Below are 25,371 nucleotides of genomic sequence, written 5' to 3'. Positions count from 1 at the left end.
TATGACAAACTTAGATCACGTAATGAAAAGCAGAGACATCACATTGCCAAAAGAGATGTGTCTAGTCAAAGCTATGTGTTTCCCAGGGGTCACGTGTAGATGTGAGCGCTGGACCATAAAGAAGGCTGAGCACTGAAAAAATTGATGCTTTTGAATTGGGGTGCTGGAGAAGACTCTTGAGAGTCTCCTGGACAGAAAGGTGATCAAACCAATCATTCCTGAAGGGAATCAACCCTGAATATTCGTGGGAATATCTGATGCTGAAGTTGAAGCTCCAAAATTTTGGCCACCTGCGGGGAAGAGCTGACTCATTGGAAAAGACCCTGATGTTGGGAAAGACTGAAGGGGAAAAGAAAAGGAGGCAGCAGAGGATGAGATGGTTGGATGGCATCACCGACTGGATGGACGTGAGTTTGAGCCAACTCCAGGAGGTGGGAAAGGTCAGGGAGCCTGGCGTGCTGTGGATCATGGGGTCACAGTCAGAGACGACTGAGCAACTGAAGAAAAACAACGACACAGAACTGCAAAACAACAAAAGTGAAGTGTATTGTAAATAATCGACAATAGTTAATAACACCATATTGATATTAGTTGCTCAGTTTTAACAGATGAACTTGTACCAGTTGAACCAATCCAAGATGTTACTAACAGAAGATGCTAAGTGGAGCGAGAGACTGGCTCTATAGGAACTCTGTATACTATCTACTTAATTGTCTGTAATCCTAAATCTGTTTTTTTAAAAAAAATACAGATGCTCACAAGACAAGATGCTCACCACTCATTATGAAAGAAATGCAAAGCTACAATGATGTATCACCTCACACTCGCCAGAAAGGCGATCATAAAAAAATCTAGAAACAATAAAGGATGAAGTAGCGTGGAGAAAAGAGAACCCTCCTGAACTTTGAGGGGGAATGTAAACTGATATAGCCACTATGGAGAACAGTAGGGAGATTCTTTTAAAAACTAGAAATAAAACTACCCTATGACTCAGCCATCCCACTACTGGGCATACACACTGAGAAAGCCATACGTGAAAAGATTCATGGACCGCACTGTTTATTGCAGCACTCTTTACAACAGCTAGGACATGGAAGCAACCACTTCAACTTCCACTGACAGATGAATAGATACAGAAGTTGTGGTAGATATATACAATGGAATATTACTCAACTATGAAAAGGAACGAATTTAAGTCAGTTGTAGTGAGGTGGATGCACCTGGAGTCTGTTATATGGAGTGAAGTCAGTCAGAAAGAGAACAGAAAATATTGCGTATTAATGCATTTATATGGAATCTAGAAAATGGCACTCATGAATCTATTTGCAGGGCAGGAATAGAGACTCATGTAGAGAAAAGACATGTGGACACAGCAAGGGAAGGAGAGGGGGGACAAATTGAGAGTGGCAATGACATATATGCACTACCATGTGTACAAGAGATTGCTAGTGAGGAGATGGTGTATAACAGAGGGAGCTCAGGCTGGTGTTCTGTGACAACCTAGAGGAGTGAGATGGGGGTGGCGTGAGGGATGCTCATGGTGGGGGGATATATGTATACTTATAGCTGCTTCATACTGTTGTACAACAGAAACTAACACATCATAAAGCCATTATCCTCCAATTAAAATTTTTCGTAGGATTTCCAGGCCCTGCCGGCGGTCAATATGAAGATCCTGGGTGAGATGTGAGGGGTTCCACACCACAGAAGACAGTCTCCCATCCTTCCCTCTCAGCTCATCTTACCTGCAGCAGCCATTTCCTGGAAGCCTCAGGCAGAAGTGTCCACAGGAGATGTACATGCACTTCTCACCAGGAGTCTTGGCGCTTGACGTCTTCGATGTGAGGCCTTGTCCTCAGGTCAGCAGATGGGACGTAGCCCGCCACCTATAGGGGTCAAGGGAAGACACGGAGAGAGGACGGAGCATCACTCAGCACAGAAGACGGGGCCCGGCAGTGCCCTCACTGTCACTCTCAGGAGCTCCAGGAAGGCTGTTCGGCCAGGCCCACAAACAATTCCCGCTGGGGTGTTGACAGAAGCTAGAGCCTGGGAGGGAGACCCGTAGACTCAGCTCAGTACAGGGAAGGTCTCAGGATCCGCTAAGAGTCAGGAAAAGGTGCACATGCCAATCCTGGTGGAAGCTCCCCCGGAACCCCGCCTGCCCTGGCCCCGCCTCTGCTGTCCGCCTGGAACACAGAAGCACGTGACAGGAAGTGACGACCACGTACGCACGTGGGGCTGCGAAGCCATCTTTGAGAGCTGCTGCCATCTTTGAGAGCTGCTGCCATCTTTGAGAGCTGCTGCCATCTTTGAGAGCTGCTGCCATCTTTGAGAGCTGCTGCCATCTTTGAGAGCTGCTGCCATCTTTGAGAGCTGCTGCCATCTTTGAGAGCTGCCGTGTACGGTGCCCAGACGGAGGAGTCGCAGGTCTCATCAGGTGTCAAAGTGTGAGGTGACGTGAGTTACACGTGCGGGGACACACGTCCGGCATGACCAAGCCTTTCCCTCTGAAAAGAGGGGGCCGGACAACCCCTGGCCACCCTGCCCTGCTCTCACCCGGAAGATCCGGGCCTGCATCTTAAGCCCCAGGTCCATCTGCTTCACCCACGTGGTCTCCGAGAGGAAGGCTTCGGTCCGGGGCTGGTGGACTCCAGTTCTGCTCAGCAGAGGGAAAGCCCCGAGCCCTGTAGATAAACGAGGGACCCTCGGTGGGGACTGAGGGTCTCCACACCCCAGAACGGTGGCCACGCGAAACCCCCACCCCCCGCGACTTGGCCTCGGAGCATCCGGATGGCATCCAGGCAGCTCTAACAGCTGCATGGCACCCTCATTGCGATCTCGGATGTGGGACACGGAGGGAGGAGGGGACCTCGGTCCGAGGGGTTGGTAGCTGGTCAGTAGAGGGAGGATGTCAGGGCTCAGGAGGCGCCAGGGTGAGGACCATCCTCCCCGACACACGGGCGAATCAGGACCCTCCCCTGTGGTCAGCGCTTCCTCCCGGCCAAACACGGGGAAGGGAGGCTGCGGTCTGAGTGGGGAGGTTGGAGCTTGCTTGCAGAAGGGCGGGTCCCGGGACCCTTCGCTGGGAGGCTGAGCGCTCCCTCCTCTCCTCCGGAGTCACAGGGAAGGTGGCAGCATCAACTTCAGAGCAGAAGAGGGAACGGGGCGGGTGCTGGGGGGGTCGTTCCCCGTTTTTCATCCTGACTCTGAATGTGACATGCCTCCCCTGCCAGCCCCCACAGGCCCCTCTCGAATGTCCAGGCAGGGCTGTCTGGCTGTGCCCCCGGGCTCACTCTCACTTCCTCCTCAGGGGTGTCAGGGGACAGGCTGACCGGGAGAACAGGAGACTTGTGGGTCCTAGAGCAGTAGACTCAAGGCCCCCTAAGAAGCAGACTTGGTGTAAGCTGGGGACGACTCTCCCTGGTGAAGGTGCTCACGGCATTCTTTGTCCTTCCTCAAGGTGCCCTCGTTGCCTGCCTTCCTAACTGCACGCCCACCTGCGGTCCCTGACCTGTGTCGTCATGCCTCGGAAGCACAAAACCAAGTCCCATGCCCGCGGGAAACGCCACCAGGTCCAGGGGGACACTCAGGAGGCCCAGGCCAGTGCTCCTGCAGTCCCAGGAGAGGAGTGCCCCTCCTCCCCCTCTTCTGTCCCTCAGGGTTCCACCCCGAGCTCCCCTGCTGCTGGTGATTGCCAGGAGCTTCAGGGAGCCATGGCCCCTAGCTCTCCTGACGCAGGGCCTTCCTGCGCAGGATCTGATGAGGGTGCCCAGGGCCCAGAGGAAGAAAGGGTAGATGCTGCCCAGGCAGCCCTGGCTGCTCAGAACTTTCGCAAAGATCCTCTGTCCAGGAAGGCCAGCATAATGATGGAGTTCCTGATGGAGAAGTACACCAAGAAGGAGCCCATCACGCAGAATGCCCTGCTGAAGGTCGTCAGCAGGAAATACAGGCAGCACTTCCCTGAGATCCTGAGCAGAGCCTGTGAGCACGTGGAGGTGTTGTTTGGCCTGGAGCTGAAGGAAGTCGACTGCAGCAGGAACATCTACGCCCTCGTCAACAAGTTCGGTCTCACGCTCGACGAAGGTCCGAGTGATGAGGAGGCGCCGGTGCCCAAGTCTGGTCTCCTCATGGCGCTCCTGGGCCTCATCTTTATGAAGGGTGACAGCGCCACCGAGGAGGAGGTCTGGGATTTCCTCAATGTGTTGGGGATCTATGCTGGGAGGAACCACTCCATCTTTGGGGAGCCCAGAAAGCTCATCAGCAAAGATCTGGTGGAGAAGGAGTACCTAAACTACCGCCAGGTGCCCAATAGCGCTCCTCCGCGCTACGAGTTCCTGTGGGGCCCGAGAGCTTATGCTGAGACCAGTAAGATGAAGGTGTTGGAAGTCCTGGCCAAGATCCAGGGTAGAGTCCCGAGTTACTTCCCACACCTCTATCACGCGGCTCTGAGAGATCAGGTGGAGAGAGCGATGCTGAGAGGCATGCCCATGCCTCCAGCTAAGGCTGAGGCCAGTGCCGCTTCCAAGGCCAAGTCCTGCAGCTGCTCCCACAACTAGGGAGAGGGGCAGGGCACTTTGTTCCCTTTGTGTTGGAAGAGAACAGCCCACCTCTTAAACAGCGCAGGGCAGTAGGGGTGGAGGGAACAAAACCCATGTATTCTTCACAGTTTTAAGTAGTATGGGAGGCTAGGTGCACTTTTAACACATATGTATGTTTTCCTTTTATCCATATGAATAATATCTAGTCAAAAATAGAGGATTTAGGTAGGTAGGTAGTGGTGTTTTATAGTTTTAAATGTTCCTACTCTTCATAAGGTTTATTTTGCCTCAGAATCTATCAGTTTATTAATGTCATGGATGTCACGTTTACTGCTGTTAGGTTTCCGATTAGGAGTTTGTTACTTGTAAACGAGTTGAAAAGACTTCAATATTTTTCCTTATGGTCCAGAACGAGGTAACATAGCATTGGAATAGAATTTTACTTGGAAATGTGTAAGAATCCTAGAGATAAATATTTGGGATCACAAAGCTTTCAGAGTAAACGCTGGTTTATTCTTTGTTTGTCTTCTTACCTGTCCTCTTTCCTTGTAAAAGTTAATAACATGGACTTAGATTTGCTTAGCTCATTCAAACGGTATGACACTTAAATCATAATAAAATAGAGTTTTTGCTCATTATTTCCTTTTTCTCCCAAGTTAATTGACCATCTTTTGTTTAGAAGGCTTTTATATACTACTGGGTTGGTTAAGAAAATGAAGACCAAGCCACTGGCCATGGAATTTTGAGTCTAGCAGCAGGTACCATATAAGGAAGGTGGTGAGATAACTCTAAGGAATGAACAAATCATAAACAAAAAGAGGGGAACGTGTGGAAGAGGAGGTTCCAGATGAGAGCAAGCAAGTCTAAGTTACCTGATTAAGGTGGCACTGGGTCTTGGGAAACGTCTACGTCCTCGGTGGGAGGTCATTTTCAGTCCAGATGCACGCTGGGCTAGATGAAGCCGTGGGAGCGATGGCAGACACTCATATAATGGTTCTCAGAGGTGAGGCTCTAAACCGGGAATATATCTAAACCATATATTCACCATTATTCGGGGATATCAGAAAACCACAGGGAATCTCAGCATAGGGAATGGAAGGGGCCCTGTGCACTTGAGCCAGGGCACGTGAACACTCAAAACTATGTGTTTTCATCAAAAGCTGTCCGGAGAGTTTCTGAGAAATACGGGTGATACCCACTGAAGTGAGATGCCAAGAGGTCACTGGACTGTCTCTCTTTTTCTGGGATGGGATCATCAGCGCTTGCTCTGTTAAACGGGCAGTATAATTAGGTTATGTTGAGTGTAATTTGGCAAACTTTAAGGGAGGGCTCAATTTTTACTGTCAGTGGTATTAAATTAGGGGTGGTTTGGATAAAAAGGCACCTGAGAGGGAAGTTGCTGGTCCTTGAGACAAATGAACTTGTACTTGCATCCATGTGGAGAGGATAACCCCAAACACATATTAAAACAGGTGCTCAAATAGGGAAATACTGCTCAGTTTTACTTGCTTGGGAGCATTAGTGCTGATGTGGACTTGATTATTGTTTGGAGTTGCATATTCTCTAATATAGGCCGGAAATAAATTATGTGATGGAAGTTTGTTATCATTTGGGGTCAAAATCATCTTCGTAGTAACTGCCATTCATTCAACCTACCCAAGTTTGTCTCATACTGTGCCAGGTGACTTACATACATCACACATATCCGTGGTCCTATACTATAGACTTTTTCAAACACAATTTGCAGATAAAGAAGGGGGAATAGAGAAGCTCAAATTCAAAGCTCATAAATGACAGGAGCTGGACTGAACCCTGGCACTGAATTCCTCCAGAGCCCTACTGTGCCACTCCTCCAGGATGAGGCCAACCTTGGGTCACTTCTGTTTCTGAACACTAGTCCAAAAGGTATTTCACGTGTTAAACAGCAGAACTTCATACCCCAAACACGGTTTTGGAATAAAAAGCCCCAGAAATAAGTAACAAAAATATGAAAATAAAAGTGAAGTACGAATAGGGGAGGAGACAGCATTCAGTGACAAGTTACCTACAAAGGAAATGTCAGTAAACCACAAAAGATCAGGGACGCACCAAATCATTTAATTCAGCCCCTTCCTTTCAGAGAGTAAATCTGTTAGAGTGAAGGTTCTATAAGAGGCTGTGTCTGGTCAGTGACGAGAAGGAAAAGATCAGCATGTTTTCTTAGCACACCACCTATGCTGGGGCCCCCTCTCGGACTGCAGCTTCCCCATTGCTCCTGGGACTCAACCTATTCTCTGTGAGATTTGTTGAAGGCAGACTAAGACTTCTCCAAGACATGGCATTTCCCAAGAAGTCTTTCATAGAAGAGACGGGAGTCAAGGTAAAGATAGATGAATGAGGACCGAGGACACAAAACCCACATCATAACTGAAGTCACAGAGAGATTGGGCTGTGTCTGCTCTCAGAAGGCCAAGACAGGGCTGCCAGGCTGAGCAACCCCTCACTTCTTTTCAGGGCTTGCAAAGACATGATCTTTGGTCTACACGGGTCACCTTAGTTTGAAAGAAAGAGGAAATCCAGAGTCCCCCAGGCGTCAAGGTGAGGAACCTGAGTGAGGGCATACCCCTACACCGAACAGAGAGGGCCCCAAGAAGCCTGAATCCTGATGTCACCCCTGAAGGCACAGGTAGGAGTAGCCTGATGTGGCATTCCCAGACTTCCCTCTCTGGCACCACAGGGAGTGAGGACCTTAGTCTGAGGAGAGCTCCCTTACATAAACAAAGACAGGAGTGCCAAACCCTGCCAGGAGTCCAGCTTTGGACTTAGGAAACCCTGTGACCTCACTCTGAGGAAACCCCACAGAGCCCTGCCCTTCCTGCCATCCGTGGGATACCTGGTCATTGTTGACATGACATGCCCATTTCCTTCTATGATGTCACAAGGGGGGTTGGGACAGGGTCCAAGGGGTATAGCCTAGGGCCAGCAGTGGGGTTATTTCCAGGTTTTCCAGAAACCCACTGAATAACCTGAAGACGAAGGGAACCACATACCCCATAACCATATGATTCATCTCATCCTCTGCGCCTCAGAAGACCAAAGACAGGTATGGTTGGATGAGGAGAATCTTACTGCCTCCTAGGGGTCTCACGGTGATACCTGCCGTCCTATAAGAAAGTACAGTAGTATAAGGGGTGGGCCTAAGGGGAAGGGAGGGTAGAATTTCAGGCCACAACAGAGGTCAAAGCAAGGACTGAGGGATCATCCGCCAATTAAAACAAGTGATGGTGAATCCAGCCCTGTTCTTTATAGCCCTTGAAGAACCAGGGCAGAGGTATCAAGCTGAAGTTCCACCAACATTTATTTAAATCAGGTGTGTAGGTGGTGAAACCCTTAGTATGAAGGTGCAGATACCATTCCAAGAAAGGGGTGGGGACACCAGGCCCTATGGGGAGCCAACTGAAGTACTCTTAATGAGTGTTGGGGACTCCAGAGGCCAGGACAGAAAACATCCCACGGAGCACTCAGTACTAGGTGATAACTACTGCCTGGGGTGATAAGCGGAGGACCCCTTCACTACTCAGAAATCCCCGGGAGATTTGTGATGCCAACTACAGAGCAGCAGAGGGCATGGGTCCTATGACTGGCCACCAGTTGGGTGGTGGTCTTGAATGTGAAATAACAGATGCCTCTGTTTAGGAGAATACCAGCCCCTTCTGTCACCCCAGCGTGCCTGAGGCAGGGGTAGCAGGATGCAGCCTAAAGATCACTCTAATTTCCGTCAATATGTCTCCCAAAGGACAGGCTGATTAGGAGAATAGGAACCCTGGGGGTTTTGAGAACAGCGCCCTCAAAAAAAACCACAACTGTAGCCTTCCTTACATCCAAGGTGGTTATTTCCCTGCTGTGGCTGCACACTCAAGCTTCATCATCCTGCGGGCGCTTATCACCTGCCCTCCTACTCACACTTCTAATCATTGTCCCCCAGCGCAGTCATCATGCCTCGGGGTCAGAATCATAAGCTCCACATCCATGAGAAAAGCCACCAGCCCCGAGGTGAGCCCCAGAGTCACAAGGGAGTTCAGCCCGCTGCAGTAATGGAAGAGCTTCCCTCTACCTCTTCTCTTTTAGAAGATAATTCACAGAGCTCATCAGCTACTGGGTCAAAGAGCACTTCCCAGGGGTCTTCGGAAGCCCCATCTACTACCAGCACTTTTTCAAGTACTTCTGACACAACATCTGATGAAGAAGATACCAGGCAAGATGAGGAAGATTCACGGTCCTCCGATGTCTCATCTTCGACCGAGAACACCTACAGTGATACTCTGAACAGCATGACAAGTTTGTTGGAGCAGTTCCTTCTGTATAAGTATAAAATGAGGCAGCCCATTATGAAGGAAGACATGCTGAAGATCATCCACCCAGGATACCATGACCGATTTGCCGAGATTCTCAAGAGAGCCTCTGAACACATCGAGGCTGTCTTTGCAGTTGACTTGAAGGAAGCGGACTCAACCATCCACTCCTATGACCTTGTGAGCAAACTGAACCTGCCCAACAATGGCAGGGTGTGGGATGGTAGGGGCTTTACCTAAGGCCGGTCTCTCGATGACAGTCCTGGGTGTGATCTTCGTGAAGGGCAACTGTGCCGCTGAGGAAGACATCTGGAAATTCTTGAATATGATGCAAGTATATGCTGGGAGAAAACACTTCATCTACGGAGAGCCCAGGAAGCTCATCACCAAAGACTTAGTGACGATGAAGTACCTGGAGTACCGCCAGGTTGCCAACAGCGATCCTCCACGTTACCAGTTCCTGTGGGGCCCAAGAGTCCAGGCTGAAACCAGCAAAATGAAAGTCTTGGAATTTCTGGCAAAAGTGAATGATACAGTCCCCAGTGCCTTCTCATCACAATATGAAGAAGCTTTGCGAGATGAGGAAGAGAGAGCTCGAGCCACAGTTCCAGCCAGGCCTGGCACCACTGTCACTTCCAGGCATGATCCATGGCCAGGTCCAGCAGCTTCTCCCACCCCTACTGAAGTCCAAGACTTTTAAAAAATCATCCAGAGAAGAAAATTTGACATCACAATAGGGATTTTAGTTGAAATGGGAAGCAATCCCACAATAAAATTGCTGGGATAATGGAATGAAAAAATAAAATGAAAGAAACTTCAAAACATGATCAACCTTGATTTTTCTCCATCTTTTCTGTCTTCTGTTTGAAAAATTAACAAATTTATCCCTTGATATGCCTATTAAAGAATGCAGGAGGTATTAAGTCTTAACAAATTAGACCTCTTACTGTCTTCATTTATTTCTTGAGCATCTGCTCTTTGAAAGGCTCTATGCTAGTTCTGGTGAGGCTAAGATCAAGACATAGCCTTTGCCCACCGAACTTTAGAAACAAGGAGCTGCAATCATATAAGGACGATGGTGAGATAGCCTTTATGAATGACAGGAAAGTGAAAAGACAATCCAGGAAGAAATCTCTACCTGGGGCAACGTACTGATTTGTCAGGCTTTCCACAACAAAACCCCACAGAATGGGTGGCTGAAACAACTGAAATTTCTTTTCTCAGAGTTCTGGAGGCTGCAAGTGCAAGATGAGGGCTGGTTTCCCCTTAGGCCTGTCTCCTTGGCTGGCAGGCGGCCGTCCTCTTCACCTGCCAGTCCTTTTGAGTGCATATATCCCTGGTGCCTCCTTTAGCGTCCCAATCTCTTCTTAGGGCTACGTTGGGGGTATGGCCCACCCTAATGACTTCATTTTAACTCAACCATCTCGTTAAAGACCTTATCTCTTAGTACAGTTGCACTGTGAAGTACTGTGAGTTATGCCTTCAAATGTATTTTTGGAGGGGACACAATCTGACCCCTAACAGACGGAAATCTAAGGTGTCTCTGCTCTTGTCTCAATGCAGGAGATTCCAGTGCACAGACTGGTATTCTATGCACATTGTCTCTGGGGAGTTTCTAAGATGTAAGGGTGAACTCTCTTGAGGTGTGTAGGGAAGGAGGAAATTCCTCCCTCTACCCCTTTTGAATTCTTGTGGTTAGATTACTAATAAACCTGACACAAGACAGGGTAACAGGAGAAAAAGAGACAAATTGCAATTCATGTGCACAGAAGTGTCATAGAAATGGGACCTAAGGAGTGGGCAAAGTAGGCAGCTTCTTTATTTTGTAGACAGCAAAACAATTTGTGAGGAATCGACAGGACAAATGAACTTAGGTTTTAGGTACTCAATTAGTAAGGAATCTAAACAGAATCTGTACCCAGGGTAGTAAATTAAAGCCTTAACACGGCTTGTGTATACAGGCTTCTCTGCTTGAACTGCCTATTTCTAGTCAGAAGGGTTTCCTTCTGCCTCCAGATGCAGGCAGTACATCCTTCATATGAGATTTCCTGCTCTCAGGGACACAGAAATGGTGGGGGGCGGAATGTCCCTCCTCTGTTGGCTGTTTCTGAAGCAACTTGAATTCAAAATAATCAATACGCCACTGTGGTATATTTGGGGGAGGACTGCCCTAAGCCTTAAGAGTTCCCGCCTCTGAAACTTGCCTGCAAGTCTTACATGGTAAAAGCTGAACTGGTCACTGTGGAGAGAGAGAATGAATTAGTGGAGTCCTCCATTTCATTGCAGCAGTTGCATATTTTGAGAACAGGTCAGTTCATTTAAAGAGTGGTATCTCATTTCAATAGGTGGTGATGCAGATGGGCTCCCAAAGCTAGGTCTATGGTGCAAGCAGTATCAGGTAGTTATTAATAAGAGGCATTTCTATGGAAACGAAAGAAAAACAGATGTTAATGACTGGAGCTGGTTATGACCAGTTTCTGAGCCCAGGGCGTAGTCAGTCAACAAGTTTCCTAGGTGTCAGGATCGAAGCATCTATTGCAGTTTGAAATGTCTCTACCACAGTTAGCAATATCTCTGGGTGTTCAGGTTAACTTTCTGAGTGGCTCGGACAGCAATAGGTATGAAGTCTGTTTAAACATGAGCTGTTGGGACAATTTCTCTGGTCTTTGCATCAAGTCATCTAGCTTCACGTTGCAGGACTTCAGGAAAATGGCAATGTTAGTTCTCAGTGATTCAAGTCAAAAGAATGGGAGAGTGAGTGGATCAAGATGGCAGAGGAGTATCGCTCAGAGCTCATTGTCTCCCCACAGATACATCAAAAGGATGGGAGAAATTGGGAATTTTAGTAACAAAGTTGCAACTAGATACTGGTGGACAGTAGAAAAATTCAGGATCCAACTCAGTTTGCAGGTAAATAATAAAACTTCAAGGAAATGTAACACCACTAGAACCTAATACCCACACATGTGTAGCACACTTTCTATTGAAACATTTGTTTCTCTCTAACCCCTCCCTCAACTCTACCAAAGACAGGAAAACTAAGACCTAATTCGTTTGCAAAGTAAGTCTACATTCAATAAACTTGGCCTGATTACTTATCTAAGTACAGCAAGAATAACGATTTTCCATATAGGCGCTTTTAAATGCGCTTTGTTGGAACAGTTCGTAAGGAGTCTTCAGAAGGTAATTTTAATAGCCTCTTGAGGCTAGGAAGCCACAGAAAAGACTGGTTGTCAAACCTAGAGCTCTGGATGAATTCCTCTCTTCCTGAAGTCCCCAAAACATCCTAAAGTCCCTGTGCTTCCAGAAGTGATCTTCCTTACTCACCTGGTAGGGCTGATGGGAATTCTGTCAGCAAGGCCCCAGGCTGTTTTTCCATCGGGTTTTATGGCTCCCTACGGTTACCCTTAGTTTCCTCAAGTTATCTGCTGATATCCAAGTCGACCTGTGTCTGTCAAATACGACATTCCAGTGAAAGTCTCAGTAGTGTAATCAATGTTTCCAATTGTGTCCGGCTATAGGAACAGATTCTTACTGAACTTTTGAAAACTAACTATTTTCCCAAGAAAATAAGAACACTGAGAGTTCCTAATTTCTGGAGTGATACGGTAGGGCGAGAAAAATTAATGTTTCAATTCTAATGACAAAGGTGCAGCTTCTCAAATTGCTGTGTTAAAAAATTTCCTTGTATCTAGAAACTGAAAGATTTTTAAAAGACAGTAATCTTTGAAAAATATCAGGAAAAGTATCATCATATTGGTAGTTCGTTAAGCCCCATGTTCCTAATTCTTGTATTGCTTGAGTTCAGTTTTTGTATTGTTTCTGTCAATCCTCCCCGAAGTTTGTGGGTCATAGGGACAACGATAATTTCAAGAAGCCTGCAATGGTTTGGTTAAAGCTCGTGTAATTTGCCCAGGGAAATGTGTGCCTGGATCACACTTGATAAACCAAGCAGAGAACACATTTTCTCCCACTCTCTTTGCCACTGTAAGGGAATCAGCCTTGCAGCAAGGGAAGGCTTCAACTCATCCAGAAAATATAGGAATGACAAGAATACTTTGATGACTCATCAGTTCTGTTCAGTCTCTCAGTCGTGTCTGACTCTTTGCAACCCCATGGACTGTAGCATGCCAGACTTCCCCGTCCATCACCAATTCCCAGAGCTTGCTCAAACTCATGTCCATTGAGTAGGTGATGTCGTCCAACCATTTCATCCTCTGTCGTCCCCTTCTCTTCCTGCCTTCAATCTTTCCCAGCACCGGGGTCTTTTCCAGTGAGTCAGTTCTTCACATCAGGTGGCCAATATCAGGTGGTGCTTCAGCTTCAGCATCAGTCCTTCCAATGAATATTCAGAACTGATATCCTTTAGAATAGACTGGTTAGATCTCCTTGCAGTCCAAAGGACTCTCATGAAACTTCCCCAGGAGGAACAAGATGGCAAGCGGAGTTGGTGGACGTGGAATACATCTCTCTCCACAGATACATCAGGAATACACTTTCAGACACAGAAGTACAGGCAGAATACCACCTGAGAGTGGCCAGAGTACATGACCAGCTGAGAAGAATATATGGACCCAGGCAAAACTCAGCATCAAGCCCTCCAAGACCCTAGACTACCAGAGAACTAACCCTAGGGGTATCAACTAGTGAGAACTCACACAAAGGAAGCCACTGTAATACAAGACCCGGCATCACCAAACCACAGATAGCACCCTGTGCAGGACACCTCATCTAAACAACAAAGAAAACCAAAATGCAAACCCAATCATCAGCAGACAGGATTACCACCTTACTCAGCCTTGCCTATCATTGGAAAAAACAAACAAACAAAAACTCAGCACAAATCTCACCCTACAAGAAGCTTACACAAACCCCTGGACCAACCTTAGAGGGCAGAAACAAAAAGGAAGAAAGAATTCAACCCTGAAGCCTGGGAAAAGGAGACCTCAAACACGATAATTAAAATAATAATAATCATGAAAAGGCAGAGAAATACTACACAAATGAAGGAACAAACCAGAAACACAGAAGCCCAAATGAATGAAGAGCAAATAGGCAAACCACCTGAAAAAGAATTCAGAATAATGATGGTAAAGATGATCAAAAACCTTGAAAGCAAAATGGAGAAAATGCAAGAATCAATTGACAAAGACCTAGAAGAATTAAAGAATAAACATGGCAGAGACAAACAACACAATCACTGAAACTAAAAATACCCCAGAAGGAATCAATAGCAGAATATCTGAAGCAGAAGAATGAATCAGTGAGCAGGAAGATAAAATGGTGGAAATAACTTCTGAAGAGAGAACAAACTAAAAAGAATGAAGATAACTGAGGATACTCTCAGAGACCTCTGGGACAATAACAAATGCACCACCATTCGAATAATAGGGGTCCCAGAGGAAGAAGAGGAAAAGAAAGGGTATGAAGAAAAGTTTTGAGGAGATCATAGTTGAAAATTTCCCCAACATGAAAAAGGAAATAGTCGGTCAAGTCCAACAGACACCGAGAGTCCCATACAGGATAAACCCAAGGAGATAAACCCAAGGATAAACACGCCAAGACACATACTAATCAAACTAACAAAGATTAAACACAAAGAAAGAATATTAAAAGCATCAGGGGAGAAGCAACAAGTAACATACGAGGGAAACCCCATACGCTTAACAGCTGATCTTTCAGCAGAAACTCTGCAGGCCAGAAGGGAATGGCAGCATATATTTAGAGTCCTGAAAGGGAAAAATCTACAACCAAGATTACTGTACCCGGCAAGGATCTCATTCAAAATTGATGGAGAAATCAAAAGCTTCTCAGACACGCAACAGTTAAGAGAATTCAGTACCACAAAACCAGCTTTACAACAAATGTTAAACGGACGAATATAGTCAAGAAATTCAAGAGAAGGAAAAAGATCTACAAAATCAACCCCAAACAATTCAGAACATGGCAATAGGAACATATATATAAATAACTTATTTAAATGTAAATGGACTAAATGCTCCAACCAAAAGACACAGACACAGACAGGCAAAAAATGGGAAGCAAAAGAAAGCTGGAGTAGCAATTCTCATATCAGACAAAATAGACCTTAAAATAAAGAAGATTACAAGAGATAAGGAAGGACACTACATAACGATCAAGGGATCAATCCGAGAGAAAGACATAACAATTGTAAATATCTATGCACCCAACATAGGAGCACCTCAATACATGAGACAAACACTAAAAGACATGAAAGGAGAAACGGACAGTAACACGATCATAGTAGGAGACTTTAACACCACACTCACACCAATGGACAGTTCATCAAAGCAGAAAATTAATAAGGAAACACAAGTCTTAAGTGACACATCAGATGAGATGGATCTCATTGATATCTTCAGGACATTCCATCCGAATGCAGAAGAATACACCTTCTTCTCAAGTGCACATGGAACATTCTCCAGGATAGACCACATCATGGGTCACAGATCAAACCTCAGTACATTTAAGAAAATTGAAATCATATCAAACATCTTCTCTGACCACAACGCTATGACACTAGATATCAATTGCAAGAAAAAAAACTGTAAGAAACACAAACACGTGGAGATGACACAACACATTTCTAAAAAACCAACAAGTTGCTTCTTTTCGGCCGGAACCGCCATCTTCCAGTAATTCGCCAAAATGACCAACCCAAAGGGAAAGAGGAGGGGCACCCGCTACATGTTCTCTAGGCCTTTTAGAAGACTTGGAGTTGTTCCTTTGGCCACATACATGCGAATCTACAAGAAGGGTGATATTGTAGATATCAAGGGGATGGGTACTGTTCAAAAAGGAATGCCCCATAAATGTTAGCATGGCAAAACTGGGAGAGTCTACAATGTTACCCAGCATGCTGTTGGCCTCATTGTAAACAAACAAGTTAAGGGCAAGATTCTTGCCAAGAGAATTAACGTGCGTATCGAGCATATTAAGCACGCTAAGAGCCGAGAGAGCTTCCTGAAACCTGTGAAGGAAAATGATCAGAAAAAGAAGGAAGCCAAAGAGAAAGGGACATAAATCAAAGCAAGACCCTCTATGACTCACCTCCTAGAGTAAGGGAAATAAAAACGAAAGTAAACAAGTGGGACCTGATTAAACTGAAAAGCCTTTGCCCAGCAAAGGAAACTCTAAGCAAGGTGAAAAGACAACCTCGGGAATGGGAGAAAATAATAGCAAACGAAACAACTGACAAAGGATTAATTTCCAAAATATACAAGCAGTACATACAACTCAACACCAGGAAAACAAACAACCCAATCAAAAAGTGGGAGAAAGACCTAAACAGACAATTCTTCAGAGAAGACATACAGACTGCTAACAAACACACGAAAAGATGCTCAACATCGCTCATTATTAGAGAAATGCAAATCAAAACCACAGTGAGATATCACCTCACACCGGTCAGAATGGCCATCATCAAAAAGTCTGCAAACAATAAATGCCAGAGAGGGTGTGGAGAAAAGGGAAGGCCCTTGCACTGTTGGTGGGAATGTAAATTGATACAGCCACTATGGAAGACGGTAAGGAGATTCCTTAAAAAACTAGGAATAAAACCACCATACGACCCAGCAATCCCACTCCTAGACATACACCCTGAGGAAACCAGGGTTGAAAAAGACACTGGTACCCCATTGTTCATTGCAGCACTATTGACAATAGCTAGAACATGGAAGCAACCTAGATGTCCATTGACAGATGAATGGGTAAAGAAGTTGTGGTACATATACATAATGGACTATTACTCAGCCATAAAAAGGAACGCATTTGAGTCAGTTTTGATGAGGTGGATGAACCCGGAACCTATCATACCGAGTGAAGTGAGTCAGAAAGAGAAAGATAAATATCATATTCTAACACACATATACAGAATCTAGAAAAATGGTTCTGAAGAAACTCTTTTTACCGGGCAGCAATGGAGAAACAGACATAGAGAATAGACTTATGGACATGGGGAGAGGGGAGGAGAGGGTGAGCTATATGAAAGAGTACCATGGAAACTTATGTTCTCATATGTAAAATAGACAATGGGAATTTGCTGTATGGCTCAGGAAACTCAAATGGGCTCTGTATCAACCTAGAGGGGTGGGATGGGGAGGGAGATGGGAGGGAGGTTCAAAAGGGAGGGGGTATAGGTATACCTATGGCTGATTCATGTTGAGGTTTGAGAGAAACCAACAACATTCTGTAAAACAATTATCCTTCAATAAGAAAATAAATTAAAAATAAAAAAAGAATGTTCTCCAACCAACAGTTCAAAAGCATCAATTCTTCGGTGTTCACAATTCTTTATGGTCCAACTCTCACAGCCATACATGATTACTGGAAAAACCATAGCTTTGACTAGACGGATTTTTGCTGATAAAATCCAACACCCATTCATCATAAAAATTCTCAGCAAACTAGATATAGACAGGCATTTCCTCAGCTTCATATAAAACATCTAAAAAGAAATACAGGTAAAACATCATACTTCCTAGTGAGAAGACAGATGCTGTCACACTAAGGTGAGGAACAAGGTGAGGATATCCCTTCTCACCATGCCTGTTCAACACTGTACTGAGAGCCCTAGCCAATGCAATGAGATAAGACAAGGAAGCAAAAGATACACATATTTGGAAGAAAAAAATGGAATTATAATCCTCAACAACCAGAAAACTCCAGGCATTAATAAGTCAGGAGTATAAATGAATACTGTACGGCTACTGCTATGTCGCTTCAGTCGTGTCCGACTCTGTGCGACCTCATAGACGGCAGCCCACCAGGCTCCGCCATCCCTGGGATTCTCCAGGCAAGAACACTGGAGTGGGTTGCCATTTCCTTCTCCAATGCATGAAAGGGAAAAGTGAAAGGGAAGTCGCTCAGTCGTGTCCGACTCTTAGCGACCCATGGACTGCAGCCTACCAGGCTCCTCTGTCCATGGGATTTTCCAGGCAAGAGTACTGGAGTGGGTTGCCATTGCCTCCTCCATAAATGAATAAGGTTAATATATTATCAAGATATAATTAATATATTAACAAGGTTAATATATAATAGTCAATTGTTTTCCAAGAAAGAGATGGAACTTGCAATTAAAAACCTAACAACATTTACACTAGCACCAAAATATATGAGAAATAACTCTTTAAAAAGCATGTATAAGATTTACATGACAAAAACTCATAAGCTGCACTGAAAAAAATTAAAGAAGATCTAAATAGACAGACATTCCATGTTCATAGATGGGGAGATGCTATATTGTTGAGATGTCACGTATTTCCAACTTAATCTAGATACTTCATGCAATCCTGTTCAACATTCCAGCAAGTTAGCTTATAGATAGCAGCAAACAATTTAAAGTTTGTGTAAAAAATGAAATGATCCATAATACCAACTGAAGTCAATATTGAAGAAGATCAAAGCCAGAGAATTGATATTACTAGATTTCAAAACTTACTTTAAACCTACAATAATCAAGACTGTATGCTATTAACAGAATACTAGACAGATCAATGGCACAGAACAGACAATCCAGAAACAGACAGCCAGAACACTCAACCGACCCTTAACAAAGGAGCAAAGGCAATTCAATGGAAAAGGACAGTCTTTTAAACTTACAGTCCTGGGATAACTAGACAACCATATATAAGAAAAATGAATCCACATACAAACTCTGAACCTTTCAAAATAATTAACTAAAAAGGGATCACAGACCTAAATGAAAAACTCACAATTTAGAAAAAATTGCAGGGACATCCCTGGCAGTCCAGTGTTTTAGACTCAACACTTCCACTGCAGGGGAAACAGGTTTGATTGCTGGTCGGGGACTAGGATTCCACATGCCATACGGAATAGGCCAAAAAATCTAGAAGATAACACGGGGGCAAAACTTGAGTTTGGTAATGAGATTTTAGGCACAACACCAAAAGCACAATCCATGAAAGAAAATCATAAGCTGAACTTCGTTAATATTAAAAACTTCTATCTGCAAAATATTCTATTAAGAGAATGAAAAAGAAAGGACACAAACTGGGAAAAATAATTCTAAGACATATCTCATAATAAACATGTAACAAAAATATACAATGAACTCTTGAAACTCAACAATAAGAAAACAAATAAGTCAATCTAAAAGTGGTTAAAAGAGCTGAACAAACATCTCACCAAAGAATATACACAAATGGCAACCAGCCTATGAAAAGATGGTCTACATCACATGTCTTCAGGGAATTTCAGATTATTAGAACAATGACATACCTAGAGCCTGTTATAAAGAGTGAAACACTGCCAGCCAAGCAGGAGATGAAGGTTCGATCCCTGGGTCAGGAAGATCCCCTGGAGGAGGAAATGGCAACTCACTCCACTATTCTTGCCTGGAGAATTCCATGGACAGAGGAGCCTGGTGGGCTACAGTCCATAGGGTAGAAAAGAGTCAGACATGACTGAAGCAACTCAGCATGCACACATGGCATGATATAGGGGCATGGCTCTGTTTTATTTCATGTGGATACCCAATTGTGCCAACATCTATTTATCAAATCATTGCCTTAAAGTGCTGATTTCTTATCTATCAAAAAAAAAAAGAGTGAAACAAGTTAGAAAGAGAAAATCATTGTATATTAACGCATACATATATGGAATCTACAAAATGGTAGTTATAAACCTATTTGCAGGGCAAGAATGGAGACACAGACGTAGAGAACGGACATGTGGACGCATCGGGGGAAAGAGACAGTGAGACGAATTGAGAGAGTGGCATGGACAAATATACACTACCATGTGGACAACAGGCATCCGGGGGAAGTTGCTGCATGACACAAGGGATCAGCTCTGTGACGACCTTGAGGGGTGAGGTCGGGGGTGGGAGGGAGGTTCATGACGGTGGGGATAGATGTATACATATAGCTCTTTCATACAAGAGAACCTGACATAACATTTAATTATCTTCTAATTAGAAATAATTGTCAAAACAATCTATGAATTCAAAATTTAGAAAAAACATCTGGAGAAGTACACATAGCCACTAGAGTTATATACAACAATGCCAAATGAATAAAAGTCAGAAGTAATGAAAAGCAAAAGATCACAGTAACAATTTGATTCTCAAACTAAAAATCTTAGAAAACAGGACAGGAAATATTCAAACATATAAGGAACGTCAAAAATCTGGCATAAACAAAGATCATCACAGCAAAATCAAGAGATTGGTCTGGAAGAATCAACAATTACTTCCAGCAAGTAACAGAAAATACACCATAAACATAAGCAACCATACAAACAATTTACCTACAGAGAAACTTTAGAAAAATGTATACAGTCTTCATGGAGGCAACAAGAAGAATTTCCTGAGAGTCTTAGGAAAAAGAAGGCGAACAGATATTGTAAGACTGTCAATTTTCCGTAACTCCTTTACAGATTTAGTACCACATTCAGGGTAGCTGAGACCGCAATGAAACACGGTCTGCTGTTTCTTATACCCTGAAGTAACCATGGAAATCTTATGGAAGGAATAAAGCAAACTATTAACAAAAGTAAAAACATAAAATTAAATAATCCTTGATGGACAATAAGTCTGCACTGAACTTGACCCTATGTGTGCCCAGGTGGGGGAGTACTCAGAGACTGGCATAGATGCGCAGCCTGCAAGGGAAGCAGACAACAGGATCAGCTGGAAAAGGCTTTAAACGTGAGCCCCGGATTCTTCCACTCTGCCCTGGGATCATGAATCTCCACTGCTTCACTGAAGGTATCTGAGGCAGCATCTCCGAGGCCCCATGCCAGGACCATGGGGCACCAAAGTTTGGATTGGATGTGGCAGTGTGGCCCAGATCATGAAATAACCAGCACAAAGATTGTTGTGTGTGTGCTTAGTCACTCAGTTGTGTCCCACTCTTTGCGACCCCATGGACTGTAGCCCGCTAGGCTCCTCTGTCGAAGGGGATACTCCAGGCAAGAATACTAGAGTGGGTTGCCATGCCCTCCTCCAGGGGGTCTTCCCAACCCACGGATTGAACCCAGGTCTCCCACACCGCAGGTGGATTCTTTACTGTCTGAGCCACCAGGGAATGTTAGTGGATGAGCACTGGCCCTTTTAAATGATCACCTTAACAGACTACCACCCAGGGACTAAAAGAGAAAAGTTAGTATCACAGTAAGTGTACAAAACGACAGAACTTCATCTCAGAACTTATGAGCAATGACCCTGCCGTCGACTGAGAGCCCACAGTGAGAACTGTCAGGCTAAGGAGCCCCTTCACTTGCTCTTCTGGGATTGTGTGTGCCTGGTTGGGGACAAGGGTGGACTTACACCAGAAAGGGAAGGATTTCCAGGCCCTGTCGGCAGTCAATATGAATGAAGATTCTGTCTGAGATGTGAGGGGTTCCACACCACAGAAGACAGTCTCCCATCCTTCCCTCTCAGCTCACCTTACCTGGAGCAGCCATTTCCAGGAAGCCTCAGGTAGAAATGGCGAGATACGATGTATGTGCACTTCATACCAGGAGACTCGGGGGTTCACATCTTCGAGGTGAGGCCTTGGCCTCACGTCAGCAGATGGGACGCAGCCCAGCACCTACAGGGGTTAAGGGAAGGCATGGAGAAGGACAGAGCATCGCTTACTACAGAGGAGGGAACCCAAGAGAGCCCTCGCTGTCGGTCTCATGGGCTCCAGGAAGGCTGTTAGGCTTGGGCTCCCCAATTCTTCCTGCTGGGGTGCTGACAGAAGTGAGAGGCATGGAGTGAGCCAGCTGACACACCAGGACAGGGGCGTCCCAGGACCCCTTACGAGTCAAGGGAAAGGCCACGTGCCAATCCTGTGAGATTGGGCTCCTCCGGAACCCCGCCTGTCCAGGTCCCGCCCCTGCGGGCCTCCTGGAGCCCAGATGCGCATGACAGGAAGTGACGTCCCCCTAAGCACACTGGGGGTGCGACGCCATCCTTGAACGTGCCGCCATCTCTGAGAGCTGCCGTTGACGGTGGCCAGAGGGAGCAAGCAGTCCCAGGTCTCATCGGGTGTCGAGATCGGAGGTGCCGTGAGTTACAAGTGCAGGGACACGTCGCTGCACTCCGAATCCCTTCTCCCTCCAAACAGAGGGGGCCACACAACCTCCGGCCACCCGACCGCCGCACTCAGAGCAGGGGATCCAGCCTAGCTCTTAGGCCCCAAGACCATGCACTAACCCCTAGCTGGTCTCAGGAAAGAATGCCCCAGTCAGGCTCTGCTGGACCCCAGCTCTGCTCAGTAGAGGGAGAGCCACGAGCCCTGTGGAGTGAAGGAGGGACCCTCGGGGGGGACTGAGGGTCTCCTTACACCAGAACGGCAGCCATGCGTCACCCCCCACTCACCGCGATTTGGCCGCGGATCATCCGGGCAGCAGCCGGGCGTCTCTAAAGGCTCAGGGGCTCCCTCACTGCGACCTCGGACGCGGGACACTCGGGGAAGAGGGGACCTTGGTCTGAGGGGCTGGCAGCCGGTCAGTACAGGGAGGATGTCAGGGTTCGGGTAGAGTCAGGATGAGGACCCTCGTCCCCGACAAACGGGCGACTCAGGACCCTCCCCTGCGGTCAGCGCGTCCTCCCGGCCAAACATCGGGAAGGGGGGCGGCGGTCTGAGAGGGGAGCATGGAGCCTGGTTGTGAAGGGGCAGCCACGAGATGGCAGAAGGGAAGGTCCTGGGACCCTTCAGTGGGGTGCTGAGTACGCCCTCCTCTCCTCGTCTGGGATGACAGGGAAGGTGGCAGCGTCAGTTTCAGACAGGAGAGGGAACGGGCCGGGTGCGGGAGAGCGGGCGTTGGATATGGGGGAGTCTCACACCAGTTTTCGTCCTGACTCTGAATGTCAGCTGAGAGGACCTGCCTCCCCTGCCAGCCCCCACTGGCCACCCTTCTAACGCCCAGGCAGGACTGTCTGCTGCGCCCCAGGGCTCACTCTCACTTGCTACTCAGCGGTCTCAGGGGACAGGCTGACCAGGAGAACAGGAGCCCTCTGGGTCCTAGAGCAATGGCCACAAGGACCCCTCAGAGGCGGCTTCCATTCAAGCCAGGGAGGACTCTCCTTGCTGAAGGTGCTCACAGCGTCTCCTTGTCCCTCTTCCAGGTGCCCTCCTTGCCTGCCTTCCTGCCCGCACTCCCAACTGCGGTCCCTGACCTGTTGTCACCATGCCTCGGAAGCACAAGAACAAGTCCCATGCCCGCAGGAAACACCACCAGGTCCCGGGGGACACTCAGGAGGCCCAGGCCAGTGCTGCTGCAGCCCCAAAGGAGGAGTGCCCCTCCTCGCCCTCTTCTGCCCCTCAGGGTTCTCCCCCGAGCTCCCCTGCTGCTGCCGATCGCCAGGAGCTTCAGGGGGCCATGGCCCCTAGCTCTCCTGACGCAGGGCCTTCCTGCGCAGGATCTGATGAAGGTGCCCGGGGCCCAGAGGAGGAAAGTGCAGGTGCCTCCCAGGCAGCGCCGGCCGTGCAGAGCACTCGCATAGACCCTCTGGCCAGGAGGGCCAGGATGCTGGTGGACTTCCTGCTGGACAAGTACACCAAGAAGGAGCCCATCACGCAGAAGGCCATGATGAAAGTCGTCAGCAGGAAGTACAAGCCGCACTACCCCGAGATCTTCAGGTATGCCTGTGAGCGCGTGGAGCTGGTGTTTGGCCTGGAGCTGAAGGAAGTCGACCGCGTCAAGAACATCTACGCCCTCAACAGCAAGCTCAACCTCGGGGGCGACGAAGGTCCGAGTGATGAGGGGGCCATGCCCAAGTCCGGTCTCCTCATGTTGCTCCTGGGGGTCATCTTCATGCATGGTAACCGGGCCACCGAGGAGGTGGTCTGGCAATTCCTCAATGCCTTTGGGGTGTATGCTGGGAGGAGGCACTGGATCTTTGGGGAGCCCAGAAGGCTCATCACCAAAGATCTGGTGCAGAAGGAGTACCTGAAGTACCGCCAGGTGCCCAACAGCGATCCTCCGCGCTATGAGTTCCTGTGGGGCCCGAGAGCTTGTGCGGAGACCAGTAAGATGAAGGTGCTGGAGGTTCTGGCCAAGGTCTACCGAACGGTCCCTAGTTCCTTCCCAGACCTCTATGACGAGGCTCTGAGAGATCAGGCGGAGAGAGCAGGGCAGAGAGGCGCGGCCAGGGCTCCTACCACGGCTGAGGCCAGTGCCCCTTCCAGGGGCCAGAGCCCCTGCAGCTCCTCCCACATCTAGGGAGGGGGGCAGGGCACTTTGTTCCCTCTGTGTTGGAAGAGAGCAGGCAAGCTCCTAAATGGCGCAGAGTCGTAGGGTGGAGGAAACAAAACCCCTATGTTCTTACAGTTTTAAATGGTAAGCGAGTTTAGGTGCAGTTCGTTTTAACAAAATATGTATCTGTTGTCTTTTATCCATATGAGAAATACCTAATGAAAGATGATTCAAAGCAGATAGGTAAAGAGATGAGGGAGATGTTTGGTATTTTCAAATGTTACTACTTTTGATAAGGTTTATGGTGCTTCAGAATTCAAAGGTATGAATCATATAACTCATAGTTTCTTGCTGTTTTAATGCTTTAAAAGTTTGGGTATTTGTAAAACACACTGAAAGTACTGAATATGTTGCTCACAATCCAGACAGGATAACATGACATTAGAAGAGGATTTTTCTTGAACGGCATTCAAGCTTGTAAAGAGTGCAGGGCAGTAGAGGCGGAGGAAATAAAATTTAAATCTCACTTACCTTTCTGTTTCACACGAGTAATGTCTACATATTATGTATTTCATTTTTTTCAAATAGTTTTACTTCTACGAGTTTGTTTTTCTTCAGAGCATTAATTTGGTAATGATCCTGCTGTTATATTTATTGCTGTTTTAAAAGTTTTAAAGGTAGAGTTTTGGTAGATATAAAAGATATTCATGAACCATCTATATTGTCTTTATGATCTGGAAGTAGGTAACATAGCACTGCAAGAGATTTTCATGGTAATGTGAAAGACAACCACAGAAAATATTGAGAAACAAAAAGAAAATGGAGAAAAAAATAAGAGTTAAAATGTCTTTTAAGTCGTGGTTTACCTTCTTTTAAACTTTCTTTTAGTAAAAATAAAAAATACTTGGACTTATTTAGCTCATTTAAGAATATTTGTTTCTTTTGTACTAATTCACTGCATAGTCTCTGCTCTCTCCTGGATTAAAAATAAACTCAGAAGGAAAGGTGGTAGTTGTGGGGTTCATAGTAATCATAACTTCCATTTATTACAAACCAATGCTTCTTAATCCGTATGCCACTGCTTTATACGTAGTACATGCATTCCAGCATTCATGCAGGATCGGATTTAGCAGACTCCATTTATGGATGGATAACTTGCAAATTTCTCAAGTTCACAAACTGATGGAAGTGACCTTCCTAGGTCTAGTCTCCCGATCTGGATTAGTGCAGAGCCCACAATGTGCCACTTCTCCCAGCCGAAGCCAGACATCCTGTCTTTTCATTCATTTTTCCTGTGCTGCTGCTGCTGCTGCTGCTAAGTCGCTCCAGTCGTG

General features: G+C 46.4%; 3 protein-coding genes and 1 long non-coding RNA gene across 9 annotated transcripts; 3 read left to right on the top strand and 1 right to left on the bottom strand.

The window, feature by feature from the left end:
• LOC145535439 (uncharacterized) lies at positions 1 to 21,752 on the bottom strand. Its single transcript, XR_014075416.1, has 7 exons — positions 21,304 to 21,752; positions 11,074 to 11,108; positions 7,568 to 7,681; positions 5,411 to 5,549; positions 2,229 to 2,684; positions 1,746 to 1,886; positions 1 to 521 (listed from the first exon to the last, which is right to left on the bottom strand). It is a non-coding gene; the product is annotated as an uncharacterized LOC145535439 (long non-coding RNA).
• Positions 2,235 to 5,176, top strand: LOC145535437 (melanoma-associated antigen B4-like). 6 transcript variants are annotated; one of them, XM_081563880.1, is made up of 2 exons: positions 2,235 to 2,427; positions 3,461 to 5,176. In XM_081563880.1, the coding sequence occupies exon 2, from the start codon at positions 3,522 to 3,524 to the stop codon at positions 4,554 to 4,556; it is 1,035 nt and encodes a 344-aa protein (XP_081420006.1). In that variant the 5' UTR covers positions 2,235 to 2,427; positions 3,461 to 3,521; the 3' UTR covers positions 4,557 to 5,176. The 6 variants fall into 6 exon arrangements, with proteins under 6 accessions (XP_081420006.1, XP_081420003.1, XP_081420001.1 ...); XM_081563877.1 differs by having other exon boundaries at positions 2,235 to 2,437; XM_081563875.1 differs by having other exon boundaries at positions 2,235 to 2,452.
• LOC145535438 (melanoma-associated antigen B5-like) lies at positions 7,452 to 9,577 on the top strand. Its single transcript, XM_081563882.1, is given in 4 exon segments — positions 7,452 to 7,620; positions 8,503 to 9,097; positions 9,099 to 9,455; positions 9,458 to 9,577. Coding segments are annotated over 3 exon segments (999 nt in total). The 5' UTR covers positions 7,452 to 7,620; positions 8,503 to 8,512; the 3' UTR covers positions 9,515 to 9,577.
• A 35-nt stretch (positions 21,753 to 21,787) lies between the features above and the next one.
• On the top strand, positions 21,788 to 24,959 carry LOC145535436 (melanoma-associated antigen B4-like). Its single transcript, XM_081563874.1, has 2 exons — positions 21,788 to 21,899; positions 22,968 to 24,959. Exon 2 carries the CDS (start codon positions 23,030 to 23,032, stop codon positions 24,062 to 24,064), a length of 1,035 nt encoding a protein of 344 aa, XP_081420000.1. The 5' UTR covers positions 21,788 to 21,899; positions 22,968 to 23,029; the 3' UTR covers positions 24,065 to 24,959.
• The last annotated feature ends 412 nt before the right edge of the window (positions 24,960 to 25,371 follow it).

This window comes from Giraffa tippelskirchi, chromosome X (assembly GCF_054371585.1).
Source record: "Giraffa tippelskirchi isolate mGirTip1 chromosome X, T2T-mGirTip1v1.2.pri, whole genome shotgun sequence".
Classification (NCBI taxonomy): Eukaryota; Metazoa; Chordata; class Mammalia; order Artiodactyla; family Giraffidae; genus Giraffa; species Giraffa tippelskirchi.
Note: the sequence above shows the minus strand (reverse complement) of the source record. Positions and strands in the feature narration are given on the sequence as shown.

Coding starts and splice junctions, on each gene's coding strand:
- LOC145535437 (XM_081563880.1), top strand. CDS start 3,522: ATGCCTCGGAAGCACAAAACCAAGTCCCATGCCCGCGGGAAACGCCAC.
- LOC145535436 (XM_081563874.1), top strand. CDS start 23,030: ATGCCTCGGAAGCACAAGAACAAGTCCCATGCCCGCAGGAAACACCAC.